Raw genomic sequence first — 19,481 nt, 5'->3', positions numbered from 1 at the left:
CGATGATTGACATAATTGCACCCGTTATCACCACATTAAATGGTTTGCCGACAACGTCCTTTTCGGCGTTTTGTTTTGTTTCGGTAGTCATTATTAAAATTGCCTCCCAGAGCACTAAGGTCATGGGTTCCTGCTAGGGTATAATAGTGAACGGCCATTTTTTACAATGTGAAGGCGGGTAAAGGCCTGCAGCCCAAGAATGTCATCACAGAGTTTTCATTTTTTTCCCGCAGAAATATAAGATCCGCCAAACAGTCACTGAACAATCGCTAACAAAATAAAACTTGAGCGTCCCTCCCGTTCAGCCCCCCCCCCCCCCACCCCCACCCACCTCTACCAAGCAGAAGTCATTGTCACTTCTTTTTTCGAAAGTGAAGTCATGGCCAGTTTCTTTGAATGACATCATCCGCGATGCGTCTTTCATTTCACGATGACAAGCTTATGATGTCATCGTATTGTGTATAATGCTTCAGACAAAGGCTTTGCTATAAGATGGCTTAGGATTTGTTCCAGAACGTTCCCCTCAATGAAACGAAAAAAAAAGTTTTTAAAATTTATACTGTAGCGCAATTCTAAGTTACTGAAATAAACTATTCCTATAATTTCGTAATGTATGTGCAGTTTTTCGTTAGCGCTTTTTTCCTGATAGTATATAACTTGGGGGCATGGAAACATTTCATCATCTTTTTGAAAACAGTATAACTTAACCATATTAAAGCATTTTAATGGCAAAATTTACACTGATTTGTAAACTCATGCTTAAAACTAGCTTTTCACCGATCTGAAAACAGCCAAAGAGAAAACAGCCATGTTCCCCTTTGCCATGTTTCCCAAGTCAAAAAATCGTAAGTTCCTGTAGCAGCATTTCCGGTTCTCAGAACAGGTTACCCACTACTTCCGGTCAGAGTGACCTCTACATTTTCTATCACTCAGAGTGTTCGATGAACTTTATGTCATGTAAAACGTCGTCAAAAAACGATCACTTGGACAACGAAGACATCTTGTATTTATGCATCTACAATGAACCTTCAGATTTTTTCACACGGCTACGGTCTCCTAGTGAAGTGGGACAAATTCAACAAAGCGGTCTAGAGGTGCGATTTATCTTAACATGAGTTGTAATTTCGTTTAGAAATTCCACTTTTGTTTTCGTCCAAAACAATAGATTCAATAGGCGTTTTTATCGTCGTGTAATTATTTGGTACGAAAAGTTCTGATGCTATTCAAATTAGGATATTATTCCATACCAGTTTTCACTAAAAACAACTGAACAAATCGTTATGCGCATTTATATATGCGACTGTTCGGGAAACGATAACAAGACTGTAAATAGATCGTTGTCGAGTGTTTATAAGGTGAATTTTTCTTGTGTTCTTTCTCGTGCGATCAGGGGCACTATTCACAAGAACTAAGAAAGGTAAATGGTGCGTGAACAAACTTGCTCGAGAAGAAAGGAAAACATCGTGCAACCCTTGCTGACAGAAACAATATTTAATATTCCCGCCTGTGGGAATTATTAAACAGGTTGGCGGCGATCTGCTTCTCCCGGATTGAACGCAACTTATTTATTCATTTAAACATAGCCGCGTCGAAATGAACATCACGGAGAGCGTGCTCAGAGATCACTCTCGATTACGTGTTGGTAACGAGAAGACGGATTAGAATCTCCAAAAGCACAGTATTATGGCGATTTGAACAAACATTGAAGAGGGTAAACCGGAAACCCGAACTATGACTACTGCGACAGAAGAAATCGTCGTTAGCGTTACCCCGCGTAATAGAGCGAATTTTCGAAGGCTCAAAACTAACAGCATACAGAGTTATAAACGATGGGAAAAGGAGAACGAACTTCTGTACGCCATGATGGAAGACGAAAGCGAGTGGTTAGCCAAGTTATTTCCCGATGTGGTGATCACTCCGGATTTTTTCTTCTACGCTTTGGAAGACGGTTCGCTACTTTGCCGACTTGCGAATTACATCCAAGAGAAAGCGGAATTATATTCCAAGAGGCACCACATTCCGGTGCCTGGAAAGAAATTTCGTTATCATACTATGGGCAAATGTAGTAAAGAAATCAAACTTTTTAAATCCAGGGAAAATGTGCAACAGTTTCTCACCTGGTGTCGAAGTCACGGCATTCCCGAAGCAATCTTATTCGAATCGAACGATGTTGTGCAAGTTGACGATTATCGAGAGGGTTGCAGGGGGATTATTATTTGCCTCATGGAAATTGTAAGAAGGACAGCAAAGTTTGAACTTGATGAACTACCAAAGTTAATTCAGATGGAGAAAGAAATCGAAGAGGACGAGGCACAATCTCACACGGACATTTCAAATGGGCAAGGGCAGGTTTTGGACGTGGTGGAAATAAACAACCATGAGGTACAAGGGACAGATCCACCAGAAATTCAAAGCCCCAGTTCTATGGACTCTGATTCCGGAGTGGACTCAGTTTTTGACCTAGAAGAAGGAGATAATGCAGCTTCTCGCCTTAAAGAGTTTTGGCATGAAGAGAGAGAAATTATAGAGAAAACGGAGATTACTACAACCACTGTGACACGAAAACAAAACTTGTTGAAACCAAAAGATCAAAAAAGTTCCCTAAAGAAGACGTCCAAAGAACTTCCGTCTCTGTTAGAAAGCACCGGGCCGAAATCCGAATTAGATAAACAGGTTAGTAGTTTATATGCATTTTGCAGTAAATTTTATGTTAACTAAATGAAAAGTTTTAAGTACTGCTAATTAACGATTCCATGGATGAACGCAGTTTAAAAATAACATATTACACTGGTGAGAATGTTTGCAAACTGACCTGTTTCGATCTGAGTTCGATAAGTAGGAGGTGGAATTTCATGTGTCCGAACTAAAATGCTTAATTATAACTTCCCCGAAAAATGAATTCACATAATATGAGTACAAAATAAAAATTTTTAGTGTGTACAGTTAAGCAATATCCGTTGCACTGCCACTGATGGCGCTCATATTATGCAAATATAATTCCACTTCATTAATTGCTGATCAAAGTTGATAACAACGACATTCTGGTCGACTCACGTTTCGTCTGAAACTCATCTTTCATCTAAGAACGGAAAATTGAACACCTTATGAAAGCTATTGTGAATTGTAATTTTATTTATATGTCGATACTAAAATGGCTCGAAATCATTAATAATTATAATACATTTACAATGTAACCTGATATAAAAGTCGCATTTTTGGACAATTAAAACCACCTGTCCCATGTCAACAGCCGGAAAGCTTTTTTACTTAGCGAAAATAATAACGTCGTATTAAGTTTGAATGGTTTTTTGAGACACGTCTTCAGCTTAAATCCATGGAAACAAGTTTACGTTCGGGCGCCAGCTTTTCCCTGGCTAGAAAGCCAGTCAAATGCACTTTAAAATCACGCAAGCTAAGTGACTGCAGTTCTTGAAAGCTTTAGTTATAAAAAGTGATGATTTTTTTTACGAAAGTAAATATTATTTGCATAGTTATAATGGCTAGGTGCATTATACAGCTCCAAAAGGTCAATATTTTTCCTACCACCCTGCCAGAAGCCCATGCCAAGATATAAGTATTTTTAGAAAAGAACATTCTCTACTGGAAATTTCTATATTGGTATAAACATATAGATCTTGGATGAAAATAAGTGTGTACATCACAGCTAATTAAAGAATGAAATTTGCAATTTAATAAGTTCAACCCAGGGCTTAAACATGTTAAAATCATGAATAGTTCATAGCATGCCACATAAGCAGTGATATTGTTATACAAACACAGTCATATTTAATAAAAGTGTCACAATTCATTCATAAATGTAGTCAAATGTCAACGTATTGAAATTCATACTTGGCTCTAGGGCTTGGGGGAATGAAACAAAAGAAGTGTATAAATTATTCATCCCAAAACCTAGTCTTCTTCGCAGCTGCTCAGACCCTGACTCTAGCCTGAGTGGCCATGAAGGAGATTACCCAAAAATTGATCAAGGAATTTTTATATTATTTACCCATTAGCCTTGCAGCCAAGTATGAGTTTTGACACTTTGCAAGTGGTCTATTCATAGTGGTTTTTTTTAAAAATAAAATCCCTTTTACTTCCAAATTTTCTGTTCAATTTTTAAATTGAGAGAAGTGTCTTAACGACTGCACAATAGATTCACTGCTTATTATGGTGGCCCACAACTGTCACGGCAAAACCAAAAACCTCACGGCAAAAACAAAATACCTCACGACAAAACCAAACCCTTACGGCAAAACCAAAGACCTCACAGCAAAACCAAATACTGCACAGCAACAGCCAAATACCTCACGATAAAAGCAAATACCCCTCAGCAAAACCAAAGCTATTTTGTTTTTGCTGTGAAGTATTTGGTTTTGCCGTGAGGTTTTTGGTTTTGCCGTGAGGTATTTTGTTTTTGCCGTGAGGTTTTTGGTTTTGCCGTGACAGTTGTGGGCCACCATAATAAGCAGTGAATCTATTGTGCAGTCGTTAATGAATTTTTTTACCCATAAACAAAATAATAATCAAAATTAATAGTAATAACAATAATAATAATAATGATAAATACTCCAAGTTCTATTTGCCTCATTCATCATTCAAACAGGTGTGCAAGATTGCCCAAGACTACAACATTAAAATTGTTCATCGTCTCAAAGAAGGGAAGTACATTATACTTGGGCGAATCATGTTTGTGCGGGTAAGTATAACCTGAAAGGCCAGTTTTGTGCATTTTAAGATTTTGTTGCTGCAGAAAATATCACTCCTCCATGATAAGTTTGGCTTGCCCCACCCCCCCTACCCCCGAGAGGTACTTCAAATCCTGACCCTGTTTAAAACAAAGTCATTCATTTTGCTATCCTTATGACTGTAGAATAGACCATTTTCGATATATTAAAATTCATACAGCATCTTGGTTCCAAGGCTTGGGGGAATAACAGAAAAGATTTTTTTGGGTTTATTCCCCCAAGCCTTGCAGCCAAGTATGAATTTTAATATATTGGAACTGGTCTAATATGTAGTTTTTCAAACTAAAAACATGGAATTAGATAAATTGAAAAAAAATGTTGGTACCACAAATGAAGAACTCTCATCATCAATCCCCACACATTTTAAAGACAATTAGAAGGCTTTGACGGTCCAAAAGATGCTAATAAGTGAGATCATATACCCTGTTTTAAGACTCAAGACCCTAAAAACCACCCCTGTTCAATTCTCCTATGCAGTTAAGGCCAAATAAGGGAGTGCACTTCTCTCCAAGAACCCCCTACTCCTTTGAAGAATTCCAGTTATACTTAAAAAGTTTGGTATTTTTATGACCCCCCCCCCCCCCCCCTCAACTGAATTTCCTATGACTGTCTATGGTAGGTATGGATATTTCTGACACCACAAGTTCTATTTTACCTCTTTGGACAACTTTGTCCATCGGAAAATGGGTGAAATCTTTTTTCTCATTTTTTTTTGTGAAGTTAAACAGTTTACTAAAAATAATCCTGTAACATTAAAATTTTTGTGTAATATTAGCCCCAATTCAATTCTAACATTATTAAATTAATGTATCTTGTGTGCATTTTCTTTGTAGATGTTAAATGATCATATGTTGGTCAGAATTGGTGGTGGTTGGGATACACTGGAACACTATCTCATGACCCATGCACCATCTAAAGAAGGTATGTAGGCTGGGCTGTACACTGCTGTGTTATTTTGGCCTGTATTTGGAGGTCATGGAGTCTTCAAGAGGCTTAAGGGTGTCTGACCGGTAATAGGATTTATTTGATTGCTAAGGATAGTCTCATGTCTTGATAGTCATGACCAGGAGCCCATGGACTCCTGATATGACGGGGTGGTCGAGGTGTCAAACTATCTACAAAAAACACTACCAGCCAATATTGGCGAATCTAGCGGAGGAGCCCAGGGGGCCCTGGTCCCCTCCTTACTTTAAGGTCAAACTGAAACCTGCATAGCTTGCTAATGCAGATGTATTTCTGTTTGCGGCTATTCTCTTTTCCTGAAAAGTAACTTTTTGGGTGGAGAGAGGCAACAGCCAGAAATACATTTGCATTCAGGGCTGAGAAGAATTGTCTTTGATGCCGGGGTCCCTCACTAAATGAGCAATAATAATAATCATCATCTTCATCAAATTTATTTAATGAGGGTAATACAGGAGAGTAATTCAACTGAATAACTAGTGGCCCTCAAACTAAAACTGTAAAAGATAAATTAAGCAACTAAAAATACATATCATAAAAGAAAAAAGAACTATAAGTATATATATATATAAGACTAAAAAGTGTAAAAACTATATTACAATATTTTTATAAAATATCCTTACAATGAACATCTACAAATTATTACAATAAGAATACAACTAGGATGGGTCAAGCTAGAGGAAGGTTGTGAAATGCCGGATTAGCTTAAAACTAAGAAATAAAATTAAGTTTCACTTAAAATTGAAGATCTGAATTCACCACTGACCTGAGCTCTAATGCTATCATTTGCAAGTCTTATTCTTGCCCATCTTATGCACCCACGACAATTTCTCACTTTCCAACAAATAAATCTGGACTAATAAAGGAAGATCATTTTAAACAATAAAGATTGAGATAAATAATCAGTGTTAGTTTCCATGTTTTGATGTTTAGTAATGATTAACAATTTTTAGTTTTTTACATCTTTCGAATATTATAACCTTCGAAATTAGTAGTCGGAACATCTTCGGTAGTCGTATGAACATTTTCAGATAGGCTCGGCAGCTGGTTTAATAAATGGAGATAAAAAACGCATAAAACACCAGCCTTGAAAGCGTGGACAGAAGTAATCTGACCCGAGTCTGATCAGTGGAACATGTTGTTGTGCCAAGAAAATGAACTTCAGGAGTTGTATTAAACGATCATGTCTCAAAAATCAGCTTAAGTTTGTGCTTTATCCCAAGAGGGCAAACGGTTCTTAACGGCGCTAGTGAGGCACTTTTCGGGCAAAGTTCGTATTTTCTCTGGGTCTGTAATCTTGACATCCCTTGAACTGACTTTGCAGACACCATAAACACTGAAGTACATTAACATAAAATTTCAACAGTTCGCCTATTTAGCTATAGATATGTCTACTTGCTCTCATAAACGATATTTTTCAATGTGTGAAAAGTGTTGTGTTATAATTGTTACCTGAGCAGGAAAAATCATTTCAGTTACTTCATTTTCGCCGCAGAAAGAAAAAAACATAGGGATCCTGTTTCATAACAAGAAGGCATAAACTGTGTGACAGGTGAAAAATGTAGTAAAATGAGATTAGCTCAATCTTACGTACGCACCTCGCGAAGGCATCTGTCAGAAGCGAAGATCTTTAATGCCGATTTTTTATAACAGTTAGGGGGCAGAGAAATGGATATATTTCAAACAATTTCGCAAGATTATTTTGATGTTACTCACCTTTGGCTCGGTTGGATTTAAATATTGTAGGAAAGAGAAAAACTGGCTAGGCGAGTTAGTGATTTGCATACAGCTGACTTTGAAAGCGGTAAACAGAAATTTGACGGCTTTTGTTATTTCTTGCGTTTTGATTGGCTGACGTCTGGTAACACGCCCTTACGATTGTTTCCCGTGGTTTGACTGCGCCTTCGCGTAAAATGGTTCGATTGGACCGATATTATAAAGCTCTTTTTCTACGTGCGACACATCTTGTATTGGCTTAGATTTCAGCGGCTCTTGGCGTTTCCATCTGCTGTGCTGTTTTATTCCAAAGCACTACTCCCAGGAACTTCGATTTCGAAGGTAAAGTTTTGTTACTTTTCCACGAGTTTTGTCGCGTTTTGTGTTTTTGATATATGTGTGTGTATTTGAGGAGAAGAGTTGTGTTTTGTGAGATATCGTGTTTTTGGAGGAAGGATCAAGACAGATGTCTGCTGGCTTGTCCTTCGGGTACCGAACTATAAATAAATTAAAAAACAGTCTGCCTCACATCTACGGTAATGTCTTTCTAGCAATCGTTCGAGAACGGGTTTACAAAAGTCAGTCATCGATGGAGTCGCCATTAGTAATATTTTTCGAGTCGCTTGTGGACTCCAACAGTGATCAACGCTCGAATCATGCAAAGTAACGCTCTTTTAAATTGCCAGATTCAAATTTCTGTCTCTTGAAATCTCGCTTGAATTGAGTTTGTTATTTCTAGCAAGTAATGTGTAAACATTCCCACACCTACATTCCTACCAAATCGAAGAAACAGATTCGCTAGTCAATCGTACGCGTGCTGATTAGAGTCGAAACTGAAAATGTGGAAAGCGTGAATCAATTCTTGAATGCCGAAAATGTCACGTTATCTATTCGTGTTAATTTTCACACTGACCCCTTGTACACTTTCAAAGTAATTTTTACTTTACCGCGTAGAATTCTGAATCGTAAATTGGCCCATTCTTTCTTTTGAAAGATCTTGAACTTATTAGTTCAGACAGTTGTATTAGTTACTAAAATCCTAGTCCATTTGCTACAACAACATACATAATGATGCCTCGATTGTGCACGCAACGGAAAATCGTGTGAATTTTCTTGAAATAAAAATCTTTTCAGTTTTTGACGATTCACATGCAGTCGCTAGCTAGTTACAAATCTACTATTGCTTAATTAGAAACGTACAATAAAATTGTTATGCTCTAATTGATGGAAAACAGAATGACAATTGAACTCACGTAATTAACGTCTCTGGAAATGGTCAGCTAATCTTAAAGTTACACGGTGTTATTTTGTGATTCTTCTTGCCAACAACATTTCTGTATTATTTTAGTTTTAAATATTATGAATAAAAGTGTAATTATGAGAATAACCATTTTACTTTTTTTTTAAGTTGCGAGACTTTTCTAAGCAAATACTTATAAGTTGTACTTCAGATATCAGATCTTACGTCCGATAACTGTACTGTACATTTATTATATTCTGCTGGTGATTAGTCTAACCTTACGTTTGTTGGCACTTGACAACTTGCCACACCCTGACTAAATTTAGCTGATGCTGATGTAGATTAGGGCTGCATTATCCTTTAAAAAAGAATCAGAGGGAAAAACAGTTTGAGCAAAATGAATGTGGACAAACGTGTAAAAATTACAAATATTATAAACAGAAACTAATTATTTAACTGCAAATTAGTTCTATTGTCTTTTGACCCACTTTATTTCTGTATCAACATGGAATTGTGTGGAACAGGAAATGCCAATATTTAGATTGTACTCTTCTGAAGAGAAGCAAATTCTGAGTCCCCAGCTTAAGGACCCACCCAGCAAGAAATGGCGATGAACCAGTAATTTTGTTACAAATAGTTTTGGTGAATCCTGGGACTCATCTTGTGAAAAATCATGCATCCCTGGCCATAACCAATGAGTTCCAGTTCAAAAAACAGGAAGTCCTAAATTGAAAATACTTGCACCCTTACAGTGTATGTAACAAGACAGTTAATCTGGAGACAGATGCCAAAACTCTTTATTACAGTTTACTGAAATTAAAATACTAGTAGGTCAGCTGTCAACACACGAAGAGATCAAATTTTCATTTAATATCAAGGATCAACACAAATCAATGTTAAAGTGTTTGTAACTTTAACCGAAAGAACGCATTGCCTCAAGTATGTCTTCCAAAAATTTGCATTTTGAGTAAACAAAATTTGTTTGGAAAGTTTTTAAGTCGAATTTTCTTTGTCACTTGACCCATTCTATCTTCTGATTACAAAATTGACAGGCGCATAATGTAACATCATGAGACAAATTCAGAAACTTAAAATCAGGATTCTATGCATACTTAAATATCCCTTTTTTAAGGGTTGTCAGTGTAGTTGCATCAAACTGTTAGCCATCTTACTGGCATGTTTTACTATTTAACAGCTGTTTTAGTTCAAGAAAATTTGGAAAAAACATTGGTAGAGCTCAACACTTGTTTACTTGTATCTAAAGTTACATTCTCTTCTATTTACATCGATCACAGCAAATTAAATCAGATGTAACTAAATTGTACTGCAGATGTTGTCAATGTTAGATATGACACTAGTTTATTGTTTTTGAAAATATTATCTTAGCTGATTTAAGGGCCTCAGGTCAGTAGTACTATTAGCTGCCATGGGAATTACAGCTGTAAGTAGAAGTACTAGGGAAGTGTACACTGTTAGCCTGCCACTCCACTGCAGTCAAACATCTCGCTACTGGTGTTTTCTTGTTTTATTTGTTGGGATTTCATTTACTAGTTAGTGGAAACATGGGCAAGGATGGATGAAATAGCTGGTAATCGACTGTAACTTCGTCTTGTCATTTTCTTGTCAAGTTGAAAATGTGTTAATTTACACTTGAGTAACCATGGCTGACCCACCAGTAATACCAGTTTCTGTGTTAAAACATTAATACAACGTTTTTTAGTAATCTTTCAAAACTTTTAGTAAATTAAACATCGTGTTGGTAATATCTTTTACATTCATGTAAACACGGAAAGTAACAACCTTATCTCTGAAGTACTTTGCTTAGTAGTTGCAAATTTCTCTCATTGTACCAGGGCAAAACTTGCCTCTGTTTGAATTTGCTGTTGATCCCGATTAGACTCATTTTAGTAATTTTTTATCAAAAAAAGGAATAGTATAAATCAAAAGTCATTTTTACCACCAGTCCTATAAATTTTCTGTGTCATGATGACATGAACACTTTAACACAGTCCCAGTTTGTTTTTTTAACATGTTATATGTGCTTACATTGTCAAATCTGCTCACTATGTTATCAGGTGCCCAAAATTGTCACAAATTGTAACTTGGAACATTTTCATTTTGGTCTTCAGTGTTATAATCTCTTTTATTGGTTCCCTGCAGTTGTTGCAGTTTTTTAACCATACAAATTCGCTGTTACCTCAGAAGCACTTGCTATAGATTTCAGTAATCTTCTGGCTCCTGGTTCTAATAGTAAATTTAATGGCAGTTAAAGTCTTCATCCAGTACTTGACCCTGCAGCAATGGTTGTTACTGCCATTTGTCTCTGTGTGCTTTTAAGTTCTCACTTTCTCCTCTGTGCAATATTTTAATAATAATATATTTTTCTCACTATATGACCACTTGAAGTAGCTTTCTACGTGGCCGGGGTCCATAAAACAATGTGTGAGAGATTCTACATTCAAAAATTCTTTTTGCACTTGTGTCAGTCAAAATGTTTCTGTCACTTATTTTCAGTCTATTTAAGGACGTGCAGTTGTGAAGCAGTTTCGGTGTGAATTTCCTACTCCAGAAACTGGAGAATTAGTAAAAGCTTTGAGAGCAGTGAGTTCTGGGATAGTTTGGGTGGACAAGCATTAGTTGTGATTGGTCCATGGTATTCATGGCAACCATTAACCAATCACAAGGTGGTAACACTTGTCCACCCAAACAATCCCAGAAGTCTTTGGGCTGAAAGCTTGTACCCATTACCCTTATAATTTCTTGAAAAAGGACTAATGCTACTTGACATTGTTGGTACGGCTTAGTTGGCAATATAAAGGCCATCGAAATCCTCCCTATGATTGCTAATTCATGATATTGCTCACACAATTTTTAGTCTTAAAAACTTCCAAGATTTATGATGCACTCATTTTACAAAGTTTTTAAATAATTAAGGTTGTGATGGTTATTACATTGTGATTAAAATCGTTAACTTGAAACGGACAAACACCTTGAAGTGTTTAAATCTCTGCGTCTGAAATGTATTTAGTGCTAGAATGGTGCCATGACCTTGAGTTCTGCAGCATCGCAGATGAGCGCTTTCACTTCCCAAGGTTTCCCACATTTGCTTCTAAAAATAATCAACCCAAAGTAAAACACTTTTGCAACCTTCAGAACTAATTGGTTAATGATTATTTGTTTACGATTTATCATTGATAAACAACTCCCTTAATAAGGTTGTAAACAGCGCTGGAATTTGGTTTAGAAATTGACACATTATCGCGTTTGAAGAAAGGAAATGCATTGGCTTTCCTGTTGCTTTTACAAGCAGAAAAAAAATTAAAATTTGCTAGGGACTGACTTCTCCCTTCTTGCTTGTCAAAACGGGTTAATTCATGTGGTGTCTCGGTCGAACGAGCGTCCATAGTCTGTTATTACCACAAGTCTAATTAGTAACAAGCATCAATAACTGATTACATTTGAAAGATGACTGGTTTGCTCATTTTGAAATGCATCCTGCGTTACGCGTGGTAGGTTCTAGAATGCCGAACGCGCGCGGACGCGACGGGCGCGCGAGGTAATGGGAGAGGTGGCTTTGGAGAACACCTTTGGTCGTTGACTGGTACAAACGTTGCATTTCTTGAAACTTTAGAAGAAAAACTATTGTTTTCACTCATTTGCATTAGATTTGCATTAAATTTTTGTGAAATGCGACGTTTGAAGCGATTCTTAGATAACGCTTTTGTAACCAAACCTGCTACTTAGATCCACTATCATTATTTTAGCATATCCCTCAGACAAACCATATTTATTATACGCGATATAACAAATATTAACTCTAAAAACTTGAAATTCTTTACAACTAAGTTGGTTATCTGGTCTGGCAAAAACATGTCGAACAATGTTCTCTGACTCAGAGTGATTTGAAGTTGCTCATGATTTCGAATATTTCGTCCCAATCTGTGGGAGAATTTTATCTCTTCCTCTTTGTCTGTTTGACAAAACGAGAAGTGGGAAATTAGGGATAAACTTTTTTGATAAAACGAGACTCGAATCTCGAAGTTACATATTTTGAGAAATTCTCTTGTAAAATTATTTTTAGTTTATCTTTGTATTTTAATTTATTTTAATTCGTGTCCCTAATTAGTGCCGATGGCGCTAGAACGACCAGACACAATAATAAAGGGCTATGCATGTATGTATGTATGTACTCTCAATCTTGATTTTAGTTCCAAGTTATTTTTCTTTCCAAGACCCTGTTTACATGGAGTGGAGGACCCCGGTTTAGTGGGGTAGGTTTCTTTTGTTTTGTGTCCCCTAGAGCGTGAAAACAAAAGAAACCAACCCCACTCGACCGGGATCCCCCACTCCATGTAAACAGGCCCTAAGATGTTTTTTTTTTTTTGAAATAGACGAAATGCACGGTGATATTGATTAAGTTTCTATTTAAAAAGATACGTTTCTAGTGCCGTTTCTCAATTTTCTTTTAAGAGAAATTGTTGCTTAGGAGTTCACATGGAATTTAGTTCCAGATATCAGGGCGAAAGAAAAATACCGAACAGTTGATTTACCGAAAAGAGTAACGATTCATTACATCCGAAGGTTGGTAAATGAACTGAAAACCGTTTAACATCATGAATTTAAGGCTCTTATTCGTTGTGTTGTTTTGCTAAAACAACCTTTTTAATTTCACGTTTGTCAGCTTGTTTTGTCTGGAAAGAATCCTGTTTCTCGTATCGTGGTTGGTTGAACGATATGTTGGCGTTATTTGCCTTCAAACATTCGAGGATTTGTAAGCAAAACAACTTTTAAGTGATAAGTTAAAAACAGATGACGAAACGCCTTTTTATTTCGAACAACACTGCGTGTTTCAGGCTTGGGCATATTACTGTGAACATATATTATTATTAACAATGAGTTACACTGTGTTTATAAATTACGGTTATTTTGCCGGACTGATAGCATACAGGTTAAGTTTAGTCTATTCCCAGAGGTCGTGTAATTTCGAGGCAATTTCATCATTCATAAAACGAAGACAGCTGTAAAATGTTTCCCCTCCTTAACTCTTTTGTAACGATTCCGTTTATTTTTGCAGCCCTTGAAACCCCAAGTACGCCAAGTTCTCAAGCTTTCACCAGCCCGCGGAATTCTATATCGGCCAACAGTGGTGTCAGGACAAGCCTGATCGAAAAGTATAAAAAGAAAGAACAAATAGGAGTTGTCAATAGAGGTAAGTAACTTCTAATTTATTCTCACGCGGAAGAAGTGCAGTTTCCTTCATTTCCATATGTTTGACGTTTAGTCATTAGCTTATCCCAGGATTCTTGTTTGGTTATTGAGTTCACTAGGAGATGAGTTTTCATTCGTAGTTTTATGCACCTGTTGTTCTTCTATTCGTAGTTTAAACTCTAGAATCGGTAGAGTACACTTCTCTGTTGACAAGAAACCCGTTTGTTCATTTTTGTTGCATATTATCTTTACCAGGAAAGGGGATTAGCAAGGCATTTTTTTAAAGTTTGTGTTTAAAAACTTTGATCATACAATTCATCGTTTAAAGACACTTTTAGCGGCCGTTGACGTATATTGGGCGATTCTCATTATCCGTCTTAGTCTATTTCGTGATGCAGCATTATAAAAAGTGTACATATTTGATGTGGCAAATCCTTTATGTCTGTTTATTAATTTTTAATTTCTTCTGTCTCTAGACTCGCCAGTTTATTCTTCCCAAGGAAGCTTGCACCAGCAATTAGGGAATCAAACCTCGCCAAAGATCAAGGATCGAGGAAAGCGGAGTTCTCTGACACACAAGGACGAAAAGGACATAACAGAGGCTATACGGAAAATCTCCTCATCTGTGTCGCAGACTCTAGCCGACCGACCTGCTAGTTTTACGAGCAGGACATTTAACATACTTAAGAGTCGTTTTGACAAGGGAATATTTGGTGCAAGCAGACGAACGTCGTCACCTGATATTTCAGTAAAAGGAAGTAAAATTCGAAGGCGTTTAAGTGATACGACTGCAATGGCGGATTTAGCTACAACTCTCGCATTTGATGGAGAGCAAGTCCCTGTCGTAAATAACAACGTTTCGGAAGAAAAACAACCCGATTCTGAATCCACTGAGGAGATTGGCGTAGGAAAGATCGTGGTACCGAATGCAATCGCATCAGGGGAGGAACCACCAGATAACACTGCTCCAGACCAGATCGATGGTTCCGTCCCAGCCGAAGATTCACTTTCTTCTGAACAATCAAGACTTGAAGACTTGTCAGGTTCTCAGGCGAACGGAAATGATAATATGCCCGATGTTTCGTCGTTTGATCCCTTGGCAGCAGCCGCCGAGCAAGACAGGCTGGTCCTGACCGATACCACGTCTTCGGAAAAACCCGAGGAGCAACCTAGTAACAGCGAACTTATTGGTAATGGTGAATTGGCTCACGATGAACGGCCCTCTGAGCCTGAAACAACCGTAGAGCCTTCACCGCCTCAGGATCTTGACAATTTAATAGAAATTGCAGACACTAAACCAGTTTTGGACAATACTCCAGAGGCTTCACCGCGGCCGATTGATATTGGAGATTTATTACAGGATTCGCAAGTCAGTGCAGCGGTGGAAGGAACTGTGGAGTCCTCGCCGTTGATTAGTGTGGAGGAAACTGCTGCTCCTAAGGAATCGGCTCCGGAAACAGAAGGTGCCGATGCTGAGCCTGTCAATTCGGACAATCCTGTTGTCAACGAGGACACGACACCAAGTGTTGAAGACGTTCCCCCCAGTGAAGTGGATCCAAGTCCGGAAGCCGAGTCGCAACCTCCGGAAGTGGCACCTGCAAAGATTGAAGAACCCTCTACGGGTGAAGAAACTGTAGGTATCTCTGAGTCACTGGAACCTTCTAAATTAGAAGAAGAACCTGCAAAACCCGACGAAGCAGTTCCTATTGAAGAAACGGCTGCTGGAGAGCCTGAACCACCCAAGCCGGAGGAAGGGACTGTTAAAATCGATGAGCCTGTTAGCCATGTAGCGGACGTCAAATCTGAAGGCGAAAGCACGGAAGTGGCTCCTACTGTGGAAGAGACGAGCACGCAGGAAGAAAGCCAGGCTCAAGAAGCTGCTGTTGTTGAAGTTGCTGAGGGTGCGCTAGTTATAGCGGCTGAAGGGAAGGAAGAGCAGAAGCCCGCGGAAGATCAGCCTCTGAAGGCAGAGAAGCCAAAGGAAAAGACTACAAAGGCAAAGCCTGCAGCGGCTGGCGCAAAAGAAAAGTCTGCATCTAAACCTAGCTCAGCGGTTAAAAAGCCAACTGGAGCTGCAAGACCCACTTCACCTACAAAGATATCGACTTCGGCGGCGGCGAAAAAAGACGTTAAACCGCCTACTAAGAAAGTGCCGCCTTCCAAGCCTGCTTCGGCTAATGCGTCTGCTGTGAAGGCAACAGCAGCAAAGGCACCTACTGCCAAGACGCCAGCCACAAAAACTCCAACCTCAGCGGCTGCGGGTGTCAAGAAGCTTGCAGCGAAGTCTAATGAAACCAAAGTTGACGAGGCGAAAAAACCGCAAAGACCCAAGAGTGCAGTATCAGCTCGTCCTTCTACACAAACCGCTGGACGTGCGACTAGTCAGGCGCAAGATAAGAAAGTTCCGGCGTCGGCCACGAAAACGGCCGCGACTAAGCCTCCTGGTCAGGACGTAAAAGATGGTGGTCCACCGAAAAGTGCGCCGAAGACAACAACGGCTAGACCTTCATCTGCGAAACCAACTCCGAAGACTACCACCACTGGAAAGAAACCACTTTCTGCTAAACCGACGCCCACACCAAGCACAAAGCCTGCTGACAGTAAAGATGGGACTGCACCCCCCAAGAAACCAGCCGCTCGACCTACAAGTGCCAAACCCAAGCCCACGACCAGTTCCACGACCACAACCACAACCGTGAAAAAGACAACAACGATAACAACCACTGTGACCAAGAGTGGTACAGCTGCCCCGGGAAAAACTCAGACAACCACCACGAAAACAGTTACGCAGGCGAAGACGGGTCAGCCGAAAACTACCGCAAGTACCGCAACCACTACAAAGACGTCTGCGAAAGCACCAACAAGACCTACCTCGGCTGCTAAAAAGCCCACGGACATTAAGCCTGCATCCACAGGCGCGAAATCGAAAATCGGTGGGAAACCGAGCGCGGGAAGCGTCGGTGGTAAACCTACACCGAAATCTGCCTCAAAGAAAAAGACGGAAGAACCGGCGAAAGAAAAAGAATTAAAACAAGAAGATAAACAACCGATATCACAGCCGGCACCCGAAGCTGCAACTGAAGAGAAACCGACTGAAGAAGTGGAAACTAAAACTGAAGACAAGCCGACAGAAACTGTGGAAACAGTTTCAGAGGAGCGGCCAGTTAGTGAAGCGATCTCCGAAGAGAAATGGATCGAACCAACACCTGATTCGTCTGCAGCTGAACAAACTCCAGAGTCGACAGAAGTCTCTTCGAAAGAATTCGTTGATCAATCAAACGTTGTTACACATGTTGTCACCACTGAAATAACAACAACAGTGAACGAGGATGGGGAAGAAAAGACAACAACAACGACGGAAGAATCCGTGAATGAACAGACTGTAGAAGGGAGTTGAAGCAAAGTTTGTTACCAGAGTATGTCGAGTGGTAGAAAAACAATTTACCCCAAAGAGTGGAACGTTGGTTAGAACGTATGATGAACAAAGAGATCAGTTTTTTGTGTGCGTTGATTAGGCAGGAGAGACAGGATCGCTAAAAGAACTGATTTTAGATTGTTTTCTTTGGAGTAAGTTAAAGAAATGGAAAGGCCCTTTACGCATTAACTGAAATTCTTTTGGAATTATCCAAGAGATTACTGTGTTTACACGATAGTAGATGAAAGCGTACAAGTTTCAAACTCACCCACAGCCTTTTCGAAAACTAAATTAAGCTCGAGGAAAGCGAAGTTTATGTCACTACATCATCAAACGAAGCGATTATTAAAATGGTCGCTTCGTGTCAACGCGTCGCTATTTTGGAATCTTGGATATATTTCCATGGGAGTGAACAACAAGTGTGGACAAGGTCGATTTTGCATGTTTGATTTCTGTCCAAATTTAACCATCAAAGGAAGTCGGATTGCTGGAGTCTTATTTTGATCGAGTGGCCGTCCACAACTTGTTGTCTCAAACAAGTCAAAGAAAATTAACATTAATTGTTCTTCGAACGTTGCAACGCGAATATTTCTCGGTCAAAAAATGTTGCCATTCGCGGGGAAAATAGATTTCACTTTGGCATAATACGCAAAAAATATTTTTCAATGGTTGATGACCAATTTTAATTGCCAAATAATTTAAGAAAAGCAGCCGAGTGTGTAGGCTATTTGTTAAATTGCACTTAGTGTTATATGGTAACTTTAAATTTCCTAGAATCGCTATTTCATTCCAGAGCTAGCCATAACTAAGGCCGGATTTATAGAACTAAGATTTCTCAAACTCTCTGACTGCAGTAACATGTCAAATCTTTGATCGAAAAGTTCTCCGAGTTAGGGGTAATAATGCGGAATTTCGAACTAAATTGAACGCCATCCACATTTTTGCTAATACAGGTGTTTCTATATGTACTTTCTTGTTCATTGAACTTTTTGGTAAATGGCTTTTAAAGCCATTTGCCACCGTTTGCAGCCTTTTCATTATTATTTACAAGCGATTTAGGGAAACCAATCAGACTGTCCTACGTTTCATTACTTTTGGCAGTTTAAAAACCGTTCAGATAACACCCATTAGTTCTAACTAGCAAAGCGCGTGGATACCATGATGTCCCGTCGCAGAATGTCTGTGTGATAGGATTTTCAGCACTTTCATTCCCTTGGTAACTGAATTTTTGTGTCTGTGGATGAAATCATTCAAACGAAACCTCGTTTGGCGTAACAGTAAAGACCCGCGACTAACCTGCATTTTCCCAAGTTAGCCAAAACTTATTAACAGGTTCTTACATAAGTGGTAATTAGCACAAATTCGGACTATTTAGGTTGTTATTTTCTGAAGAAAAAAAAAATAATCGTAGCTAACAGCATTAAGTGGTATTCAGCTTATTCGTCATTATAAAATCTGCATACGATTACATTGCAGAAGGAGCCTACCACTGCAATGTAGCCAGATTTTATAATGACGAATAAGTTGAATAGTGATAAGGTACTTACGTCTCCAAAGAGGAGCCTGAATGTTGACTTATATTATTTGCCCAATTGTACAGAATTTTTGTCAGAGATTTTAGAAAATGAGAGCCTGTTTCAAATTTTAGGCTAAACAGGTTCTTGTATAGAGGGGGCCTAACTGGCATGTTTTAGCCTAACAGGTCCTGACAAACCAAATTCAAAGTCGCGGGTTTTTACCCTATTTAAAAAAAACAAATGCTGGAAGTTTTGAAATTGCACTCTTTGTGGAAGTGAAAGGATAAAGGCGTTTCTTATCTTGGTGAACAAGTTTTGTGTTTGTTAATTTATGTGTTAGTGTTTCCATAATCATCTCACGGCTATTTAAAAGGTTTTTTCCTAAGAATTTATTCACGTTTTCATTCAGCCATTTCGTAAAGTATAGTTTGAATCACTAGGCATGTGGAAGTATTCGAAGGATATTAAGATAAAAGTAGAAAATATTGTATTTTGCGTTATTTTGTACATAAGAGATGGCAGACAAGAAAAGTTCATAAAATGATGGAACAAATAAAGAAGTGAAAATACATTTTTACCAGTCATTCATGCTTTAACCTTTAACCCCAAAGATTTATCAACATTCAATTTCTTGTTATGATGATACTGCTCAATCAAACTGAAGGTCGTGAGAAAAAATG

At 38.6% G+C, this 19,481-nt stretch overlaps 1 protein-coding gene across 1 annotated transcript; it reads left to right on the top strand.

The window, feature by feature from the left end:
• The first annotated feature begins 956 nt into the window (after positions 1 to 956).
• Positions 957 to 19,370, top strand: LOC140936763 (uncharacterized). Its single transcript, XM_073386249.1, has 5 exons — positions 957 to 2,673; positions 4,604 to 4,696; positions 5,579 to 5,666; positions 13,736 to 13,870; positions 14,346 to 19,370. The coding sequence occupies exons 1-5, from the start codon at positions 1,732 to 1,734 to the stop codon at positions 17,264 to 17,266; spliced, it is 4,179 nt and encodes a 1,392-aa protein (XP_073242350.1). The 5' UTR covers positions 957 to 1,731; the 3' UTR covers positions 17,267 to 19,370.
• The last annotated feature ends 111 nt before the right edge of the window (positions 19,371 to 19,481 follow it).

The sequence above is a fragment of the Porites lutea genome, chromosome 5, assembly GCF_958299795.1.
Source record: "Porites lutea chromosome 5, jaPorLute2.1, whole genome shotgun sequence".
In the NCBI taxonomy this organism is placed as follows: domain Eukaryota; kingdom Metazoa; phylum Cnidaria; class Anthozoa; order Scleractinia; family Poritidae; genus Porites; species Porites lutea.
Note: the sequence above shows the minus strand (reverse complement) of the source record. Positions and strands in the feature narration are given on the sequence as shown.

Bases quoted from the DNA above. Each gene is read 5' to 3' on its own strand.
- LOC140936763 (XM_073386249.1), top strand. From the start codon at position 1,732: ATGACTACTGCGACAGAAGAAATCGTCGTTAGCGTTACCCCGCGTAAT. The intron at 2,674-4,603 runs GTTAGTAGTTTA...TCATTCAAACAG, and splicing joins AATCCGAATTAGATAAACAG to GTGTGCAAGATTGCCCAAGA. The intron at 5,667-13,735 runs GTATGTAGGCTG...TTATTTTTGCAG, and splicing joins CCATGCACCATCTAAAGAAG to CCCTTGAAACCCCAAGTACG.